This window comes from Neoarius graeffei, chromosome 24 (assembly GCF_027579695.1).
Source record: "Neoarius graeffei isolate fNeoGra1 chromosome 24, fNeoGra1.pri, whole genome shotgun sequence".
Classification (NCBI taxonomy): domain Eukaryota; kingdom Metazoa; phylum Chordata; class Actinopteri; order Siluriformes; family Ariidae; genus Neoarius; species Neoarius graeffei.
In genome coordinates, this window is record NC_083592.1 from 7,527,062 (window position 1) to 7,549,438 (window position 22,377).

The 22,377-nt window shown below is 41.2% G+C and overlaps 1 protein-coding gene across 2 annotated transcripts in view; it reads right to left on the minus strand.

Moving 5' to 3' along the window:
* The window catches only part of LOC132872838 (BOLA class I histocompatibility antigen, alpha chain BL3-7-like), a 120,431-nt gene extending 98,602 nt beyond the window's left edge, over positions 1 to 21,829 (minus strand). For both annotated transcript variants that reach the window (XM_060907932.1, XM_060907931.1), the window contains exon 1: positions 21,549 to 21,829. In XM_060907932.1, coding sequence (XP_060763915.1) covers positions 21,549 to 21,672 — 124 coding nt within the window. In that variant the 5' untranslated portion in view covers positions 21,673 to 21,829. The remainder of the gene's footprint in view (positions 1 to 21,548) is intronic.
* Between the last annotated feature and the right edge of the window lie 548 nt (positions 21,830 to 22,377).

Sequence of the window (22,377 nt, forward strand, 5' to 3'; positions counted from 1 at the left end):
CAGCTCCCCCTGCACAGGATAAGCGGCTACAGATAACGGATGGATGGATGTTTTTAATAGCTTTTTTCCATATTTCAAATGTAGTGGAAACATTACACATTCAGTTCCAAATCAAAGCGTTCACAAATTTTATCAAGTCTGTGTTATTCTTTTACAGGAAGAAAAGAAAAGGAATATGAACCTGTTCAAAAAAAAATAGCAGCATCAACATTTTTTTTCTCTTCAAACTAGGGATGGGCGATATGTATCGTCTGCGATGTCATCGTGAATGTTGTTTTGACGATGTGTAATTTTGCATTATCGAGTTTTTTTAATTAAGCCGCCAAAAATCAATACAGAGCGGAGCAGACCCGGCGCCAGACACGGACTGGCCTTGAATTGCTTTGGGGGGGGGGGGCACACATTTTATACGCCAAGCCAGGACAACACAACTGTTTCTAGCAAGCCAGGAGAGCAGCACAGACATGACGAGTTAAATATTCTAAGAAACCTATAAAGCAACCAAAACAACTTTCCAAAATGTATCAAACATTGCTCAGCATATTAAAAGTTTTTTTTTTTTTTGCTCTGCTGGCCTCACAACGCACAAAGCTGATTTCGGGTATCTACCGGAAGATGTCGTGATATGATCCCGTCCAGCAATAAAATGTGATTGGCTGAGACAGCTGCTCATTTACCCAGATACCATTTGAAGGAAAAATGCGATTGGTCGGTTGGTTCATTCCATTACATTAACCCATTGGTTCCCAAGAAATATTAGTCCACGTTTATAGCAATGACCCAGAAATTATTACTAGTGTTTCTGTACTCACGGATAATAATGAATGAACCGATCAGCCGATTTCGAATAGTTTCAATACATTTTAAATTGAGCACATTTTTCTTTTTATTGTTATACTGAAAAACATTGACTTGTAGTTTACGTTTTTTTTTTTGAGGGGAAAAAAAAAGAAGAAGAAGAAGCTGTGACGGGCTCCTATCAGGCCAAGTGCGGTCACTCGCCGGCCACTTTCAGGCATCTTTTTCGGATTAGTGAGACCAGACCCTCTGAACATGAATGGGAAGATATCAATACTGGACTCTGCGAAAACTAATGGTCGCGAAGAGCATATGATTGAAATCGCCATGAAAAGTTGATTATACTTGAGTGTTAGGTTGGTTCTCATGACTCAAAGCTTTAAAATCCACTTTTCTCGTGGATTATTTTGACACTGCGCAGGCGCAGTACTTCTATAACGGCAGGAGAGGGACAGCGGAGCACGAAGCTGCAAGATGATTGGAAAGCTGTTGGTTCAGATCGACATATGATTGGTTGTTGGCAGTGGAACAGGCGGGATATTTGCAGACCCGTACTGCCGTCAGAGACGGTTGATTAGAATGTTTGCTGCCGTTACGAACTGTCAATTGAATTATTCATTTTTATTAATTTAAAGTTGTTTAAGGAAATAAATATGGCTTTACCTTAAATACTTGTGTCACTGCAATGATTCTTTTAGTCATTGTAATTATTGTAATCTTTAAGCAAGTGTTTTTTTTTTTTTTAATATCGTCAAAATATCGTTATCGTTAAAATCCTAAAAAATATTGAGATACTATTTTTTGCCCATATCGCCCACCCCTACTTCAAACTCAAACTGAACTGGTTCATCAGGTTGAAAAATGATCTAAAATGACCTGTAAGCGCTGTTACAGTCAGAAGACAGCTGAGCTTCGATCAAACATCAGCAAGAAGCTCCTGTAAAGCATCGTTGTTGAAAAAACGCCATGTGCAGAATCAGTTAAAATTTGCCAAGGAACACATCGACTGGCCCAAAGAGAAATGGCGTAACATCCTGTGCACTGATGAGAGTAAAATTGTTCTTTTCAGGTCGAGTGGTCATCAACAGTACATCAGACGAACCCCGGGTTCTGAATTCAAGCCACAGTACACTGAAGCACGGTGACGCAAAAATCATGGTATGGAGAGGTTTTTCACACTACGGTGTTGGACCTACTGATCGTATACCAGGGAGCATGGATCAGTCTGAATACATCACAATACTTGAAGAGATTATGTTGCCGTATGCCGAAGAGGAAATGCCCCTGAAATGGGTGTTTCAACAAGACAACGACCCCAAACACATGAATAAACGAGTAACATCTTGGTTCCAGACAAAACGGATTGAGGTAATGGAGTGGCAGCTCAATCCCCAGACCTCAACCCCACTGAAAACCTGTGGGGTGCCATTAAAAATGCAGTTTCTGAAGCAAAACCCAAAAATTCACAGGAACTGTGGCATGTAGTTCGTTCAGCCTGAGCTAAAATACCTGCTGATAGGCGCCAGATGTTGGTTGACTTGCTACAACGCAGAAGTGCAGCAGTTATCAAAAACAATGTTTATGCAGCTAAATATGAGTTCAGTTTGAGTTTGAAGAGAAAAATGTCAACACTGCTATTTTTTGAACAGATTAATATTTCTTTTCTTTCCTTTCTGTAAAATAATAACAGACTTGATAAAATTTGTGAACGCTTTGATTTGGAATTGGATGTGTAAATGTTTCCACTACATTTAAAATATGGAAATAAAACCTATTCAAAATATTTCACTTTATTCACGTTTTTTTAAAGGACCCATGGCATGGTGGTTTGTTGATGCTTTAAACGGGCTCGTGGAGGTTTCCGGATGTTATATCCGCAGCCTTTCTCGAAATGAACCCTCGGCACGTAGATATAGCCTCCTGGGAGAAAGCTCCATTTCAGCGCTTTTCCCAGTGCGTCGTTTTGCTAATGAGAAGCAGGAGGCGGGGAAGGGTAGAGAGTGGGGCGGGTCTTATCATTAATATTCATGACATGTAAACGTGTTACCTCCTGGGATGTAGTGGTGCGTAAACGCACATAAACGCCGTTTACCCACCTCCAGATTTTAGGAAATAGCGTTTATGAACCTCTAAATATAGTTTACGCACGTCCAAGCATAGTTTACCCACCTCTAAATACAGTTTACGCACGTATGTCTCTTGTTTTATACAGATATTAAAACAGCTTTTCCGTTATTTTTCAATTGCCTACACCTAGTAGATCCTGCACAAGTTCTTGTGGGTTTTATCAACACTGCATAGCCTACGTGTAGTAATTGTCTGTCTACCGCTCGCCCTCTTGCGGGAGCCAGCAGACTGCGAGATTCATTAGTCACTGATTACGTGTGTGAAGAAATGGTGAAGAAATGGATATTAGGCGATTTCTGAAGCGTCGGAGCATCACCCTTCCAGGTGATACCAGCAAAACGTCTCGACACAGTGAGTCCAAAAAGAATCCTGAACTTCACGTTTTTAGGATAAACTCCCCATCGTTTTGGTTTGTGAACCATGCCACTAACTAACGTTAGGTTGTTCACTTGTGCCAACAAATTAGCCTACCTTTCTGGCAGACAAATGACGTTGTTAGTGCAGTCTAAAGTTTTTGGTAATTATTATATCAACATAAATTCAGTATTTGTAGCGCATTGTAAGACAAATAGTTGTCATTTCATGTTAATCTCGAAGTCATGATGACAGCATGCTAGCTTCATGTCACGGACATAATATAGAGAACTTAGCCTAAAGTAACGTTAGGCAAGTCACTCCTCCCCGCCCTTCTCGGTGTGTGGGTGTGTGTGTTTATTTTTTAAAGAAGGCTATAGCATTCAGATTGGGCAGAAATACTTGTCCACATGATTGGTGTACTTAGCCGTTTTAATTTTATTTTACAGATAGTGGTGGAGAGACAGACAGTGTTGCGGGGCCAGGAGAAACAGCAGGAGGAGAGACAGAAGGAGGAGAGAGTGAGAGGAGGAAAATAGGGCAAAGAGAGGATGAAACAGGATCAACTACAAGAGGAGAAAAGGGAGGAAAAGAGAGAAGGCAAATGGATGGAGAATCAGATAGGCCTTTAAGAGAAACTTTGATAGAGGAAACTGAGGGAGAAACAGAGAGAGGAGAAAATGAGGGAAGAAAAACAGAAATATACGGAACAGAAGGAAGAGAAAATGAGGGAGGAGAATCAGACAGAGAAGATGCAGAGACAGACGAAATGGAGGCAGAGGAAACTGAGACAGTATCAGAAAGCATCAGATGCCATCCACACATCTGGACTGAAAGTATGTGTAATTTGCCATTCTTACACAGTCTTTATTTTTCTCTCTTTATTGATTATTTTGATTTCATAAACACCACTCTACTTGGTGTCTCACACACACACACACACACACACACACAAATGCTTGGACTCACTCACACATGGACACAAGTAAACACACATGCACATTCACACTCACACACACACACACACAAACACTTTCATACACACACATACAAAAGTTAACATTCTTCTAGTGCAAGGTCTACTGCTGTGATATATCTGTCAGCTTATGGATTTCATATGGCCTACTGTTGGTATGTGTAATTTGCCATTCTTTCACACTGACATTATATTTCTCTTTATTAAGATTTAATAAACCTCAAACATACTTATTGTGTATCTTGTTTTATGAATGATATAGAGTAGAGACCTCAGGGAACCCTTGTCACACACATACATACATGCACTCACACACACAAGTACACACACATGCACATTCACAAACACTGTCATATACACACACACATGCACTGTCATGCACACACATACACACACACACACACACACACACACACACACACACACACACACTCCTATGTGTCAGAAAAGTTGTTTCATACAATACGCATCGTAGCATCCTTGCGTCATGCTTGCGTCGACTATGAATTGGCCCTTACAACGTCGTGGTCCCCCGATCCCAAAATTTATAGTTTACCCACCTCTTTTTTTACCACTACACCCCTGGTTACCTCTGATTGGCTAACAGCACTGTGACGCTACCTCCAGTGGGTCAGAACAAGCGGATGTGGGCGTCTTACTATGGTGAGAGAGAAGGAACAAACCGCGAAGGGAAAAATACCGTGCACTGACGTCATTAAGGTGCGACGCGAGGAAATAAAATAAATTCAACAAATGTTTGGGTTTTTACTGAACAAACAAACACATAAAATGAACGAGTGACTTAAAAAAAAAAGTGGGTGTCTTTGTAAAAATTGTTTTGATTGGCTATTATAACAGAGCATGCTGCATGCTTTTTGGTTTTGTAGCACAGAGTACCTGGCTAACTGCAGGAAGCGGTTAGCTGCACAGCTAATGTAGCCATTGCAAGGCTAACGTGGCACCAATTTTAAAACAGGGCAAAACATAAGCTCATAAGTTAGTCAATTTCCAGACTAAACTCAGTTTAACAGAGCATGCTGCATGCTTTTTGGTTTTGTAGCGCAGAGTACCTGGCTAACTGCAGGAAGCAGTTAGCTGCACAGCTAATGTAGCCATTGCTAGGCTAACGTGGCACCGATTTTAAAACACGGCAAAACGACCAGTTATACACTTACTTGTTCGGTGTTTGTGGCTGATACGGCAGGGATGCTTGGTATGGACCCAGGCTTCAGTAACAGTTGATGTGCAAAACCTGCCTGGTACTGTCCCAAGTTGTGGAAACATTCATCAGTAAAATGCTTCCGACAAACATACACCGTCTTAGGTAGACTCAACGGCGTATTATTGAAGTAAATAAAATTAAGCCACTGCGTCTTCAGGGGCTCTCCCGTTGGCAGTAAAAACAGACTCTTTTCTGTGTTGTCACATCCATGTACAGCGCAATTTCCATGTTTCGCTCGCTTAGGTGGTGCCATGTTGTTGTGTCCTCTATGGTCTACTCACTACAACTGGGCGGGCAATCCATACGGTGGGTGGGAATCCAGAGGGGGGGCGTGGGGATCATCTCCCTTGCTGACGTGGGCAAGGGAAGAGCTTCTCAACGCGCCATTTTAACGCGCCATTCTCAAATATTGGGCATAGTTTGGTTTACACATTATGAAATTTCTAGCCACTGGGGTGACTTAAGAAGGTCAGAGGAACTCATTTTAATGTTAAAAAACCTCAGAAAGTGAAAATTTCATGCCATGGGACCTTTAAACGCATTGCTATTTATCTGTAGCTAGCTAGTGCCAAAAATTTATAACGGGCCATGTCTCAACAGACTAAGAAGTTATTTCAATGACATTTAATAACATTTTGTTTATCCTGAGGACCGAAAGTAAATGAAAATGTGAACAAACCTTAGCTGTAATAAGATGGCGACCACCGGCTCCAGGGACGACCCAGTGATGTAGGCATGTTACCCAGCCTGACAAAATATTTGTAGGCATCCAAACTCTTATACACTTTCAGATCAATACCTGTGTATGGCGATGGGTTTTTAACGACATAGGTATACAGATCATGTGGGCCGAAGTCAGGTAAAGATGAGGGTTTCGTGTACTTCTATACGTCAGTGAACAATCCTGGTGGAAACAGGTAAACGTCGTTCTCTAAGCCTGCTAACCTCAATTTTTGCAAATACCTCTCCCTCTGCTCGCCCTGTAAATGCCCTACGTTGCTGGATAGTGAAGGTGTTTTCTGCATCTCGCTCCTTTTTCTTTTATGTTTTTCGTTTGTCGCCTTCCTCGCATTCAAACTGATTCGAGCTGTGACGTCCAAAATGGCAGCCTAACGATGCATCACATGACTTGGTCACGTGGGTGAAAAACCTCAATTGCTTATTGTTAGGCTAGGCTACTGCTCCTTCCCGTCCTCTGTCCTCCTGTTACCCCTCCTCCCCCCCAGAGGGGAGTTGTACAGTCTGATGGAGTGAGGGACAAAGGAGTTTGAGCCTATTCGTCCTGCACTTGGGAAGGAGCATTCAGTCACTGAACAGGCTCCTTTGGTTGCTGATGACGGTGTGCAGAGGGTGACTAGCATCATCCATGATGTTCAAAAGTTTGTCCATAGACCTCTTCTCTGCCACAGTCACCAGAGAGTCCAGCTTCATGCCGACCACAGAGCCGGCCCGCCTGATCAGTTTGTCCAGCCTGGATGTGTCCTTCTTGGATCTGCTGCCGTTCCCCCCAGCACACCATGGTGTAAAACAGGACACTGGCGACCACAGACTGATAGAACATCCACAGGAGTTTCCTGCGGATGTTAAAGGACTGCAGCCTCCTAAGGAAGTATAGCCTGCTCTGTCCCTTCCTGTATAAGTGATTGGTGTTAAAAGTCCAGTTCAGCTTGCTGTCCAGCCACAGCCCGAGGTACTTGTAGGAATCCACAGCCTCCACCTTGACTCCCTCGATCAGAACTGGTCGTGACCTTGGTCTGGACTTCCCAAAGTCAATGACCAGCTCCTTGGTCTTCGAGGTGTTGAGCTGCAGATAATTCCTGTTGCACCACACAGCAAAGTCCCTCAGCAGGCTCCTATACTCCTCCTCTCTGTCATCACTGATACACCCAACGATGGCTGTCATCGGCAAACTTCTGAATGTGACACAGCTCCGAGTTGTAGCAGAAGTCCGCGGTGTACAGGGTGAAGAGAAGAGGGGCCAGCACTGCGCCCTGGGGTGCTCCGGTGCTGCCAATTACAGTGTCAGACGTGATGTCCTTCAGCCTGACGTACTGCAGCCTGTCAGTGAGGTAGCTGGAGATCCAGGTGACCAGGCAGGGGTCCACTCGCATCCTGTTCAGTTTGTCCTGAAGCAGTAAGGGCTGGATGGTGTTGAAGGCACTTGAGAAGTCCAAGAAGAGGATCCTCACTGTGCCATTTCCCTTATCCAGATGCAAGTGGGCTCTGTGTAGCAGGTAGAGGATGGCGTCTTCCACACCAACACCTACCCGGTACGCAAACTGCAGACAGTCCTGGGCATGTTGTACCTGGGGTCTGAGGAGGCTGAGGAAGAGCCGCTCCAAAGTCTTCAGTACGTTAAAGACTATAAAAACAATTTTCTTGTCATCCACTGACACATAGACACAGACAACCATTCACACTCACATTCACACCTACAGTCAATTTAGAGTCACCAGTTAACCTAACCTGCATGTCTTTGGACTGTGGGGGAAACCGGAGCACCCGGAGGAAACCCACGCGGACACGGGGAGAACATGCAAACTCCACACAGAAAGGCCCTCGCCGGCCACGGGGCTCGAACCCGGACCTTCTTGCTGTGAGGCGACAGCGCTAACCACTACACCACCGTGCCGCCCCGACCTATAACCTGTACAGTTCAATTGAAAAATCTGTTGGGGGGGGGGGACAAAAACAAAAAATGTACAATAAAGCTGGTTGTACAAGTGTGCACACCCTTAAACTAATACTTTGTTGAAGCACCTTTTGATTTAATTACAGCATTCAGTCATTTTGGGTTCACACCTGCTATCAATTAAAATGACTGATTAACCCCAAATAAAGTTCAGACATTTACTCAGTTGCATCGTCCAGCAAAAGCCAGGGTTCCCAGAGAGCTAAAGGATCTCATTGTTGAAAGGTATCAGTCAGGAGAAGGGGACAAAAACATTTCTGCAGCATTAGATATACCATGGAGCACAGTGAAGACAGTCATCAAAAAGTGGAGAAAATGTGACAACAGGGACATTACTGAGAACTGGACATCCCTCCAAAATTGATGAAGACAAGACGAAAACTGGTCAGGGAGGCTGCCAAGAGGCCTACAGCAACACTGAAGGAGCTCCAGGAATTTCTGGCAAGTACTGGTTGTGTACTACATGTGAGAACAATCTCCCGTATTCTCCATATGTCTGGACTATGAAGTAGGGTCAAAGAAAAACATCCAGGCCTGGCTAAATTTTGTGAAAAACAAAACAAAACCCAACTCTCCCAAAAGCACATGGGAAAAAGTGTTCTGGTCTGATGAAACCAAGGTTGAACTTTTTGGCCACAATTCCAAAAGGTATGTTTGGTGCAAAAACACTGCACATCACCAAAAGAACCCCATACCCATGGTGAAGCATGGTGGTGGCAGCATTATGTTTTGGGGTTGTTTTTCTTCAGCTGGAACAGGGGCTTTAGTCAAGGTGGAGGGAATTATCAACAGTTCTAAATACCAGTCAATTTTGGCCCAAAACCTGTAGGTGTCTGCTAGAAAGCTGAAGAGGAATTTCATCTTTCAGCATGACAATGACCTCAAGCATACATGGGTGATTCTCATGAAGACCTTCACATTAACAAAGTTTTTCACCTCATTTCGGTATTTTTTCAAGTTGAGAGCCTAAAATAGAGCATGAACTTTACTATGTTGATCTTTTTTTAATGGAAAAATATTTTAATGGAATTTTCTTCTTATTTGAGGCTTACATGATCCAGAATAATTCTCATCACCATTACAGTAAATGATGAAGCTAGATCATGAGTTAAAAACATTTGACAATTTATTTCATATTTACACAAAATATCCCATTAAATGAACAGCACAGTCCATTACAATTATTTTATATATTTTTTGACATTTATTTATTGCCCTCACAGTGCATGGTAATGAGAATATTGAGTAACGGTAATGAGATACTCTTGGCTAATTTCACAAATAACCTGAAATGCTAGCAACCTATAACTTTGCCACATGTTAAAGCCTTATATTGTGATAATAATCATAAAATAATATATATTTTTATTTTTTAAAAGTAATGCGTATTAAACCATAACGGTAATGATAATAGACAGTGTAACTGAGGACAGATTTAGCAACATTAACATAAATATCACAAAGTAAGAGAAGAGTGAGCAACTGACCTTGTCTCCATTTTGAATCTTGTATCTGAAGTGATGCATCATGGGATAGCTGATCAATTTAAAAGGCACGGTGTACTTTTTATAGGGGGGTGAAATCATGAAACGGTAATGAGAAACATTCGGTGCGGACACAGTTATTTTGTTTAAAATCGAGTACCTTTTTTTGTTCAACACAAAAAATATTAATATTATGCATAAACAGATATTTTAAAATAACTTTACACTATTTTTTATATAATAAGGAATTTTTATATGATTTAAAGTAAACATTAAAAAAAGGGATGCAGACACATAACGGTAATGAGAATTTCCATAGATTTTTTGTTTAATTGATATAAAAATTAGTTTATATGACGATGAAAACCATTTATCCATACAGTGCTCCCTATTTTCTTTACACAAAATATCAGACTTTATGTGAATTAAGTACTGATTTTGGAAAATGCGTCCTGGACATGTTCACTGCAGCTTCATGAGAATCACCCACATCGAATCAACAAAAGAATGGCTTCACCACAAGAAAATTCAAGTTTTGGAACGGCCCAGCCAGAGCCCAGACCTAAATTCAATTGAAACTCTGTGGGGTGACCTGAAGAGGGCTGTGCACAAGAGACGCCCTTGCAATCTGACAGATTTGGAGCGCTTTTGCAAGGAAGAGTGGGCAAATATTGCCAAGTCTAGATGTGGCAGGCTGATAGACTCCGACCCAAAAAGACTGAATGCTGTAATTAAATCCAAAGGAGCTTCAACAAAAGTATTAGTTTAAGGGTGTGTACACTTAAACATACAGTAAGCTGGTTGCATATTTTATGTTTTCCCCCCAAACCGATTTGTTTGTTTTTCAATTGAATTGTACAGATTATAGTTCACATTAAAGGTGGGAAAAGTTTTGAAATTATCATGGTCTTTTTTTTTTTTTTTACATCTGATGACAAACGCTGGCAACAGATACTGCTGACATTTTCCAGCCCAAAATATGTTCAAAACCCACCAAAATGCACTTGAAACCGCCCAACTGGGTGGGAAACCTCCCAATCTGGCAACACTGTGTAGGCACTGCTGATGGTAGCAACACATGTTTGTGCTGAACTGAACACCCAAGAGATTATTTTAAGCTGGGAAGGGTGTCAAAACAATCCAAATCGAAGTGTTCAGAGCACAGGACGGATGTTGGTGAGGGCTCCCACTTGTCATGAGTGCGCCTGACTTGCTTCACCCACTTCGCATGCAGCTCGGGATCTCTGGGAAACTTGAATAAACTTACCCCATCCTTGTGGGTTTTGGAGCAAAAGCCGGCAACACAACGCGAAGGCATAATAACTCTCTCTCTCTCTCTCTCTCTCTATATATATATATATATATATATATATATATATATATATATAAATAAAATGTATAATAATGTATAATAAAAATACTAATAATGATAAACCGAACGCCTGTCGCATCAACAACAAACTGGTAAGTTAGGATGAAGGTTCTTTCGCTGATGTCATATAGCTCCTCCTCCTCCTCTTTCGTCTCCTGGGTGCTGCAGCCCCGTCAAATTTGCCCAAATAGCCGCGTTTATCATAAGTTGTAAAATAGGCGCCTTCGTGAATTAATATATGGATCATCGGGAATTACTTTTTATGTTATAAAACATCGCCAAAGATGTCAAAAACGTGTCATCAGCACTTTAAATTGTCGAAACAGTGTAAAAAGCAGCACCCAAACACTGGGTTAAGGCTGTTGGGTCGTACCGTGGGGTTATTTTTAACTCATTCTGGGTTGTTTCCCGTAAGCCAGCAGCTGGGTTAGTGTTTGAGGACGGTGGCCTCTCCTCTGGCAGATATAACACAATCTACCCAGCAGCTGGTCAATTTAACTCGGCTGTTATAGGATTTGAGCAACACAAGTTTAAAAAACCATCCTGACCAGTAGTTTTCAAATGCACTGGAAAAGAGCTGATTTTGGGGTGAAATAAACACAGTGCAGCGTTCTCCACGGGCCCTTTTAAAGTGGCACACCGCTACATTATAATTCTGGCCCGCCACCCTTCCCATGGCCAAAAAAAAAAAATTACTTCAGTATACACCAAATAAATCAAAGTATTTGCTTTATTATAATTTTGTAACTATTTAACACGCAGAAGACCATTAAATGAACACATACGGGGCGACCTGAAGTGGCCACGCGATTGCAACAGAAAAACATCCAGCTGGCTGCATACAGATATATGAGGGCATTCTACAGTTAAAACAATCGAAATTCACGCCAATATTCGGCAGCAGAGAACTTGCAGTAGCTGGAAGAGGTAAATTTGCTCTTTTAATCAATAATTTCAGACTAACATGACCAAATATTGTTGAATGTCATAGACAGGAAGAGTTTATGAAAAACGATAACGTTATCATTAAATTCCAAAGTGACAAAACCATCCAGTCAAATTTCCCATGAAATTGTGTATGCAAATTTCATTACTTTCGGTTAATCGACCAAAAAAAACCACAGTTTTGAGTGAAGGCATGTCCATAAAATTTTTTATAAAGATTATCGCTGTTGTATGTATTTGCATGGAAGTTCATTTATTTCTCACACAGAAAAAAATTATTAATTTTAGAAAACAAAATTTACATGTAAACATATGCTATGTCACACTGGTTTCGCTCAATACAATACGGCTTCTGCATTTTGTAATTACCACAGCTTCTGGATTACAGCACGTGTAGGAGGTTCACTGTTCATTGCAAGAATAAAATGTTCATTACATTGAAATAATACAATTTTAGAACACAATCTGGCATAGGATCGATAATTATCAACTGCTCCAGAAATAATCAGGAATGCATGTTTATATTTGAAACTGACAGCATATTTACAGCTCTTCAGTGATATTGTGATGCGTAAAAATTTGCTCCTTATTTTTAGCGTTGAGATGCTGGAGGTTAGACGGTGCACATCGAAAAAAAAATCTCGCAGTCAACCTCTAGCTAGCTGGAGTATTGTTGTGTAAACTTCAAACTTTGAAATCCACCATGGGTTTTTTTTTGTTTTTGTTTTTTTAATCAAGTGAGATCTGAAAATGGATTTGCGCCAATGGCCAACCGGGTAGCTGCCAGAACTGATGGAGGTATTGAAGGTGCTGAGTGGTTTGGGCGGATCAGCAGGGCAGTGTATTAATGGTGCTGAGTGTTTTGTGGAGGTGTCGTGCTATAATAGGAGCCAGAGACGATTTTGTAGTAGCCACGCAGCGGAGGAGATCGAGTGACGGACAGAGAGCGCACATATACAGCTGTGTTCAAATAAACAGCAGCGCATTAAAAAAAGTGAATAAAGTGAAATGTTTTTAATAGGGCAGCACGGTGGTGTAGTGGTTAGTACCGTCATCTCACAGCAAGAAGGTTCTGGGTTCGAGCCCCGTGGCCGGCGAGGGCCTTTCCGTGCGGAGTTTTCATGTTCTCCCCGTGGGTTTCCTCCGGGTGCTCCGGTTTCCCCCACAGTCCAAAGACATGCAGGTTAGGTTAACTGGTGACTCTAAATTGACCGTAGGTGTGAGTGTGAATAGTTCTGTGTCTATGTGTCAGCCCTGTGATGACCTGGCGACTTGTCCAGGGTGAACCCTGCCTCTCACACAAAGTCAGCTGGGATAGGCTCCAGCTCGCCCTGCACAGGATAAGCGGCTACAGATAACAGATGGATGGATGTTTTTAATAGCTTTTTTTTTTTCCATATTTCAAAATGTAGTGGAAACATTACACATTCAGTTCCAAATCAAAGTGTTCACAAATTTTATCAAGTCTGTGTTATTCTTTTACAGGAAGAAAATAAAAGGAATATTAATCTGTTAAAAAAAAAACAGCAGTGTCAACATTTTGTTCTCTTCAAACTCAAACTGAACTGGTTCATCAGGTTGAAAAACGATCTAAAATGACCTGTAAGTGCTGTCATAGTCAGAAGACAGCTGAGCTTCGATCAAACATCAGCAAGAAGCTCCTGTAAAGCATCGTTGTTGAAAAAACGCCATGTGCAGAATCAGTTAAAATTTGCCAAGGAACACATCAACTGGCCCAAAGAGAAATGGCGTAACATCCTGTGGACTGATGAGAGTAAAATTGTTCTTTTCAGGTCGAGTGGTCATCAACAGTACATCAGACGAACCCCGGGTTCTGAATTCAAGCCACAGTACACAAACACGGTGGCGTAAAAATCATGGTATGGGGATGTTTTTCATACTACAGTGTTGGACCTATTGATCGTACACAGTGCCTTGCAAAAGTATTCATACCCCTTGAACTTTTTCACATTTTTCCACCTTACAACCACGAACTTAAAAGTTTTTTATTGAGATTTTATGTGATAGACCAACACAGAGTAGCACATAATTGTGAAGTGAAACGAAAATGATAAATGGTCTTCAAAATTTTAAACAAATAAAAATCTGAAAAATGTGGTGTGCATTAGTATTCAGCCCCCCTGCGTCAATACTTTGTATAGCCACCTTTTGCTGCAATTACAGCTGCAAGTCTTTTGTGGTATGTCTCTACCAGCTTTGCACATCTAGACACTGAATTTTTTGCCCATTCTTCTTTGCAAAATAGCTCAAGCTCAGCCAGATTGGATGGAGAGCATCTGTGAACAGCAATTTTCAAGTCTTGCCACAGATGCTCAATGGAATTTAGGTCTGGACTTTGACTGGGCCATTCTAACACATGAATATTCTTTGATCTAAACCATTCCATTGTAGCTCTGGCTGTATGTTTAGGGTCATTGTCTTGCTGGAAGGTGAAGCTCCTTCCCAGTCTCAAGTCTTTTGCAGCCTCCAGCAGGTTTTCTTCCAGGATTGCCCTGTATTTAGCTCCATCCATCTTCCCATCAACTCTGACCAGCTTCCCTGTCCCTGCTGAAGAACAGCATCCCCATAGCATGATGCTGCCACCACCATGTTTCACAGTGAGGATGGTGTGTGCAGGGTGATGAGCAGTGTTAGTTTTCTGCCACACATAGCGCTTTGCATTTAGGCCAAAAAGTTCCACTTTGGTCTCATCTGACCAAAGCACCTTCTTCCACATGTTTGCTGTGTCCCCTACATGGCTTCTTATGCCTTTCTTGCCACTCTTCCAAAAAGGCCAGATTTGTGGAGTGTACGACTTATAGTTGTCCTGTGCACTGATTCTCCCACCTGAGCTGAGGATTTCTGCAGCTCCTCCAGAGTGATCATGGGCCTCTTGGCTGCTTCTCTGACCAGTGCTCTCCTTGCTCGCTCTGTCAGTTTAGGTGGACGGCCATGTCTTGGTAGGTTTGCAGTTGTGCCATACTTTTTCCATTTTTGAATGATGGATTGAACAGTGCTTCTTGAGATGTTCAGAGCTTGGGATATTTTTTTATAACCTAACCCTGCTTTAAACTTCTCCAGAACTTTATCCCTGACGTGTCTGGTGAGTTCTTTGGTCTTCATGATGCTGTTTGTTCTTCAGTGTTCTCTAACAAACCACTGAGGCCTTCACAGAACAAGTGTATTTATGCTGAGAGTAAATTACACACAGTAGGACTCTATTAAATAATTAGATGACTTCTGAAGGCAATTGATTGCACTGGATTGTATTTAGAGGTATCAGAGTACAGGGGGCTGAATACTAATGCACACCACATTTTTCAGATTTTTATTTGTTTAAATTTTTGAAGACCATTTATCATTTTTGTTTCACTTCACAATTATGTGCTACTCTGTGTTGGTCTATCACATAAAATCTCAATAAAAAACTTAAGTTCGTGGTTGTAAGGTGGAAAAATGTGAAAAAGTTCAAGGGGTAAGAATACTTTTGCAAGGCACTGTACCAGAGATCATGGATCAGTCTGAATATATCACAATACTTGAAGAGATTATGTTGCCGTATGCCAAAGAGGAAATGCCCCGAAATGGGTGTTTCAACAAGACAACGACCCCAAACACACGAATAAACGAGTAACATCTTGGTTCCAGACAAAACGGATTGAGGTAATGGAGTGGCAGCTCAATCCCCAGACCTCAACCCCACTAAAAACCTGTAGGGTGCCATTAAAAATGCAGTTTCTGAAGCAAAACCCAAAAATTCACAGGAACTGTGGCATGTAGTTCGTTCATCCTGAGCTGAAATACCTGCTGATAGGCGCCAGATGTTGGTTGATTCAGTGCAACGCAGAAGTGCAGCAGTTATCAAAAACAATGTTTATGCAGCTAAATATGAGTTCAGTTTGAGTTTGAAGAGAAAAATGTCAACGCTGCTTTTTTTTAACAGATTAATATTCCTTTTCTTTCCTTTCTGTAAAATAATAACACAGACTTGATAAAATCTCTGCATGCTTTGATTTGGAATTGGATGTGTAAATGTTTCCACTACATTTGAAATATGGAAATAAAAGCTATTCAAAATATTTCACTTTATTCACATTTTTTTAAACGCACTGTTATCTATTTGAACATAACTGTAGCTAGCTAGCACCAAAGACACTTAGCTAAAATTAGCCTGAGCAGACAAGTTATCTTGATGGCAAGGTTTCATGTAACCTACAGATGCCAAGGGAGTACTCGTGCTCCGCATGCTGCCCTCTCTTCAACCACCCGCAGTTCATAAAGTAGGCAGAAAAATGTGACACGGTGTGGAAGAGACCAAGAAGGCATTTACTGACATGAAGCCTGTAAGTAGCCTGACATTTACTTTACTCTATGAACTACTCTTTGCTTGCTTTTTAATCTTTTTCAATATTTTGTTTCCCTAATCTTCTACTCCCTTTATTTTCTTCCCTCCCTCTTCTTTCTGTTCTCGATTGGAACAAACTTGGTGGAATAAATGCCTCCAGGCAGCAGAGATCAGAAAGTCAAATCCCTACACTGTAAAACATCGCATCTTAGCAAATTACATGGCAGGCATTTAGCAGCTGCTCTTATCCAGAGCAACAAACAACAAGTTCAGCAATTTTTTACCTAAACTGCATGTCTTTGAATTGGGAGGAAACTCACACGGACATGAGGAGAACATGCAAACTCCACACAGAGAGGCCCTCGTCGACTGTGAGATTCAAACTTGGAACCTTCTTGCTATGAGGTGACAGTGATGACCACTGCACCACTGCACTGTGTAATAATAACAATATCTTGAACATAGTTGAAACGATCTCGCATTTTCCTATTAGAAGGACACAAGAGACCAACTCTGAAATTATTAAACCTAGTTCTAGTTTGTAACCAACTTATTCCAAGATGTCCTTGTGAAGTAAAATCATCTGTCCATTCAGGAAAATAATTTCACTAGTATTAAATAATTTACTTCTCAAATTCATTTTATAATATCAATAAATAACAATCCGACTTGATACCGACAACAACTGGTGTTTATTAAGGTCACAAAGACATTATTAAATCCTATCAGATTGTGCTAATGTTGGCTAATATTGCACAGAGTCTTGCTTGTTAGCTAGCAGCCGCTCACTGCACTTCCTAATTGACTTGGTAGCCGAACATACTTCCGGTTTTCGCGAGCACACCCCCAGAGTGAATATTCGTGTCGTGAGCGAATTGTGTGTTTCGCCCAGTGGAAACCTACAGTATAGCCCAAGAGCATTAGCTTAAAATTGAGTCCAACCCGGAACAAATTAGTAACAAGCTGAATTTTTCAGAATTAGTGCTGTCAAGCGATTAAAATATTTAATCGCGATTAATGTCGCGACTGTCATAGTTAACTCACGATTAATCGCAATTTAATCGCACATTTTTGTCACATGAAAAACCATTGTAATTCTCTTATCAGCATAAAAAAAGTGAATGGGCTTGCTTTGTACCAATGTTTTTTTTGTTGTAAAGCATAACACGTCTTGACACAGCCACTGCAAAGTGAAACCTAAGCCAAGCACCAGTGCTAGCAAAAGAACCATGAGTGAAGTGATCTACTGCTTGAGTTAGTCTACAACTCACAGTGACGGTAGGCTTGACATGCTTGATTATAATATAAAGTACACTATTATATTAAGTTTAAGTTGTTCGTTGATAAATATTGCATTGAATCTGATCTTTACTGTTTCAGCTCACTTAACACATTTTGTACTTTTACACTTTCTGCCTGTTGATGCGTCGCGCTGTCCAATCAGAGGTGGCCAAATTTGCATATTACAGGAAGGATTTCTGGGATAGCATTGAGTTTACAGTTCAGAGGGATCTAGCTTCTTTAGACGCTGTCTTCTTAAAACTGAATAAATATTTAAAAAGAGCCAAATGAGCCAGTCTTTTGAACGGCTCTTTTCAAAGAACGGATCACAAAGATGCGGATCCCATCAAAGAGCCATAAATCCCATCTCTACTAGCGCGCCCTGCCCGCGCTGATTCTTGGGGGGGGGGGGGGGGGGGGGGGGGGCAGAGGACTCTGGCTGTGCGGGGCGTGGTAGCTGTTATCGGTTTTCTAAGCAAAGTCTCTGTTCCAAGTTCCTGGCAGTTTCAAAAGCTTATGAAAAACCTACATCATGTCACAGAGCGTTAATCTCGCGATAAAAAAATTATCGCCGTTAAAATTGAGTCAAGTTAACGCGTTAATAACGTGACATTTTTGACAGCACTATTCAGAATATGTTCAGAATACCCTTAGGAATAACATACTATTGCCGCTTTTCCACTACCAACGTGGCTGAGCCGTGCCGTGCTGAGTCGGGCTGAGTCGAGCTGAGTGGGACTGTTGGAGTTGCATTTCGACTACAACCGCGCTGAACCGTGCTGGCTGGAAGTGGGTGGATACATTGGGTGGAGTTAGTGAAAGTGGGTGGACGTCACGTGATGTCGTTAGGCGGCGCAAACAGTGACATCAGTGACCTTTTAAGCGGTCATCTTACGACCTGGATAGTAAACAATAAACATGGAGGACATGGAGTCGTTAGTGTTGCTGGTCTTGGTGCTGTGGCTTGTTGTCACCAACAACGCCAACAGATACTGACAAGAGCATATAGATGAGGCGAGGCGCATAAGGATTCAGAAATTCTCGTAATTCGTAATTCTTCTTCTTCCGGGTTTACGGTGTTTACAGATCCCAGCGTGCTCGCGGGGCGTGTGTGGGCATGTGAGGACACTCCTCCTCACCAATCAGTGCACAGGGGAGTGTCTCCTCACGCCCCTAGCCCCACTCGGCTCGGTTTGGCTCGCTTCAGCCCCACTCCAAAACCGTGCGAGTTTTGGGTGCTAAGCAGGGCTGAAGCGAGCTGAGTCGCGTCGCTCTGAGGTAGTCGAAACGCGAGCCGTGTCGGGCTGAAGTGAGCTGAAGTGAGCTGAAAAAGGGTAGTGGAAAAGGGCCATAAAAGTCCCCGGGAATCCACCATGTGCTCTCTGAGAAATTCAAGATGGCGTCCAAAATGGCCGCCGATTGGAGATTTTTCAATATCTCAGGGATAAAACATAATATAAATGCAATTAAAATGTTAAATTATATGTTCTCTCATACAAGCAATGCAAATTCACCATTGTCACACTGTTAAAATTAAAATTAACCAAGATTACAAGGTCATTAATGTGGAAATTACATGGAATTTGATGGTTGACATGATTGACAGATTAGCTTAGGTGGTGTTTACATTAGACCGTATCCGTCTCGTTTTCGTCGCGGATGCACTGTCAGTTCACATTAAAACGCGAGGAAACGACTCCACAGGCGGAACAACTTGAATCCGCTAGGGCCCATGTATTCAACCCAGTTCGTATCTGATCCGGTGCTGTGTAAACATTGAGATACGAGGAAACGCAGTGCTGAGCTCTAGCTGACGTCGCCATTGGACAACGTCACTGTGACATCCACCTTCCTGATTCGCTGGCGTTGTTCATGCCACGTTGGTCATGTGACGCGACTGCTGAAATACGGCGCGGACTTCACTTCCTGCTATTGTTTCCGCCTTGTATCACCTTTTTGTTTTTCATCAAAGAGTATAAAAGCATGACTATAATGCTTTGCTTTGTCATTCTTAATGTTGTTCATGGTAAGATGCAAATACTGCCCATTGTGTAGTTATGACTGTCTTTAGGCTTGCCATCCTTCCACTTGCAAGTGGTGAGTGACTTGCACATGCCCGATATGCACTGGGATCACACACACAGCGGCTCAGTCCCGAATCACTGCTCGTGCGCTTCACTCGCGCGCTCTGTGAGCTGTGCAGGGCCGGAGTGCGCACCCTCCAGAGGGCACTCGCTGTTCAGGGCGGGGTGATTTGGAGCGCAGCCACTGAGGAGGAAGCGCTGAGCCGCACTGACACATTTCAACTTACGTGCCGTCTAATTAGTCATGTGATTAGCGTATCCGTGTATTGGCGTTGCTGTGTGCACGCGAATCGTTTTAAAAACGTTAATCTCATGATCCACTGATACGGTCTAATGTAAACACCACCTTAGTAGGCTACCTACATACATGAACATAATGTAAGACAACAATTAGACATCAATTTCCTTAATATTTAGTGCATCTTTAAGCTTTGATAAAATATTAAAGGGAAATTAAATTTGAGAACTCTATCTTCTAAAACTACAATGGCAAGCTGTTTCAGTACACTTCTTCAACATTCTGGCGACTTTCATGACAAAAAGGTCTGCCTCAATAAAAGCTCTTGCTTATAAACAATGAGTAGACTTAAACACTTCTCAGTGCCTCAGTTGTAATGCTTGGACCTTTGTTGTACCATCAATGAAGTAGGGAATTTATTCAAGCTTGTTTAAGGGTGGAAAAAAATTAATCTTTGAGTTTCTAGCACCAGTCTTTACTACTAGCAATGCCAGTGTATTCGGACAAAAAATGACTAAACTCAGCATGACCTTTTAAAAATGACTGAACTCAGCATGACCTTTTAACATGCCATTTTTCATTTTACACCACCAATTTACTTTAATTAATATTAATGAAAATAAGTGCTCCAACCCCTGGTAATTGTGTTTGTTGTTTTGTGAACAGAATAGGATGATACGGAGTGAACGAGTAACCAATGGATCCACACTCTATAATCGGTAGTGTACATTAAATAGCACATGTATAGATTTACAATTATAAGTCTGTAATTATTAGTCCTAAACATTAAGAACTGAAGCCATTTCAAAAACATATGAGATATCTTCATGATACCATGATTATTTTGTCATAACAGTCATTGTTATTTCTTCTTGGATGTGAATTTATGGGCCAGGGCGTTTCAAGATTGATACTTGATTCAAGGATCGGACTGGATGAAACCTACACACATTCATAGTACTGTGCACATTCATAAATGTGAACTGGTGAAGTGCCAAAAATATGGCAATCTAACCAGACATGGCAAGCGAACACATTATACACAAATATACTGTTATAATAATGTGTACATTTATTATTATATAATGTTAATACACAATGTAATTAATACACACATGTTGGAATTTACTCTCCTACCCTACAAAACATATATTCTGACCTTTTAATTGCATTAATATTTTGTTTTGGGCCTGAGATATGGGCAGAGCTACATTTGGCGGCCATTTTGGACGCCATCTTGAATTTCTCAGAGAGCACAAGGGGGATTTCCGGGGACTTTTAGTATGTTATTCCTAAAGGTATTCTGAAATTTTCAGCTTGTTACTAATTTGTTCCGGGTATAACCCTATTACTCCTGGGCTAGTAACTGTGTACCGCGCACGGAGCGGAACTGGTTTTCTTTTTCTCTTCAGTCAGACATATTGGCAGGGACCCGTCCAGAGCAGAGAGAGAAACCTCACTGAAAAGTCAAACAGCTCAAAAGAATATCGGGGCACCAGAGATAAACACCTTCAGTGCCACATTACACTTCTTTATTCCCCAGAGTGAGCTGTGTAATTTACACTTTGTCACTACTGACACACACACACACAGCTTTCAATGAGCTGATATTTTACATTTCTAAACTCACCTGCTGATGAAGGATGAACAGAAAACAGGAGAAAAAGCAGAACTTCCGGAACTGTCGAGCTCCATCTTACAGTCCCAACATTTCCCAGCAAAGAGGAAAAATAAACAAAAATAAACAATTTCATAACTAAACTTTAGTAAAGTCCTGTCTATAGGCGGTAACACACTGGAGTAAAGGCGGATGATTCTCAGTGTTTACAGCTTTTTAGAATGTCAGTAAAACTACCACTGCGTATACCAACCACAGATTACCACTGCTGATCTACTTTCGATTTCTCTTCCTGCTCTGAACACAAATTTCAAAATAAAAGCCGCCACCACACTACACACATTAATAACCCGGTCTCAGGTCTCAATTGAAAAATAATAACCCACACAAAGGACAATTCAAGTATAAATGACCATCTGAAAGAGTTTTACTAGTTTGTGAAAATTGATCATATGGAAGATTTGCGATATTTTTCCTGATAGAAACTCTTTAGAAAACACATATCTGCTCAAATTAATATTTATCTTTAAAATATAATTTCTGTGTTTGTGAAAGTCCCACTGCAAGTTTTTTTTTTATTTCCCAAAACATTCAAAATACAAACAAATAGAGCATCATATATATACAGATCCAAAAACATCAAAGTAGTAAAACACACACATAGCAAAAGTAAAAAATATGAACAAGAAAGGGGCTACTTAACTATCTTTACATATGTTAATCGAGTAAATCAAAGTCATCCAAAAAGGATATAAAATAACCAACATCCTTATTTTCAACTAACTTTAAAGATTTGGAAAAAAGCTTGAGGTCATTCTTCCAGTGTGTAACATAAGGTTTA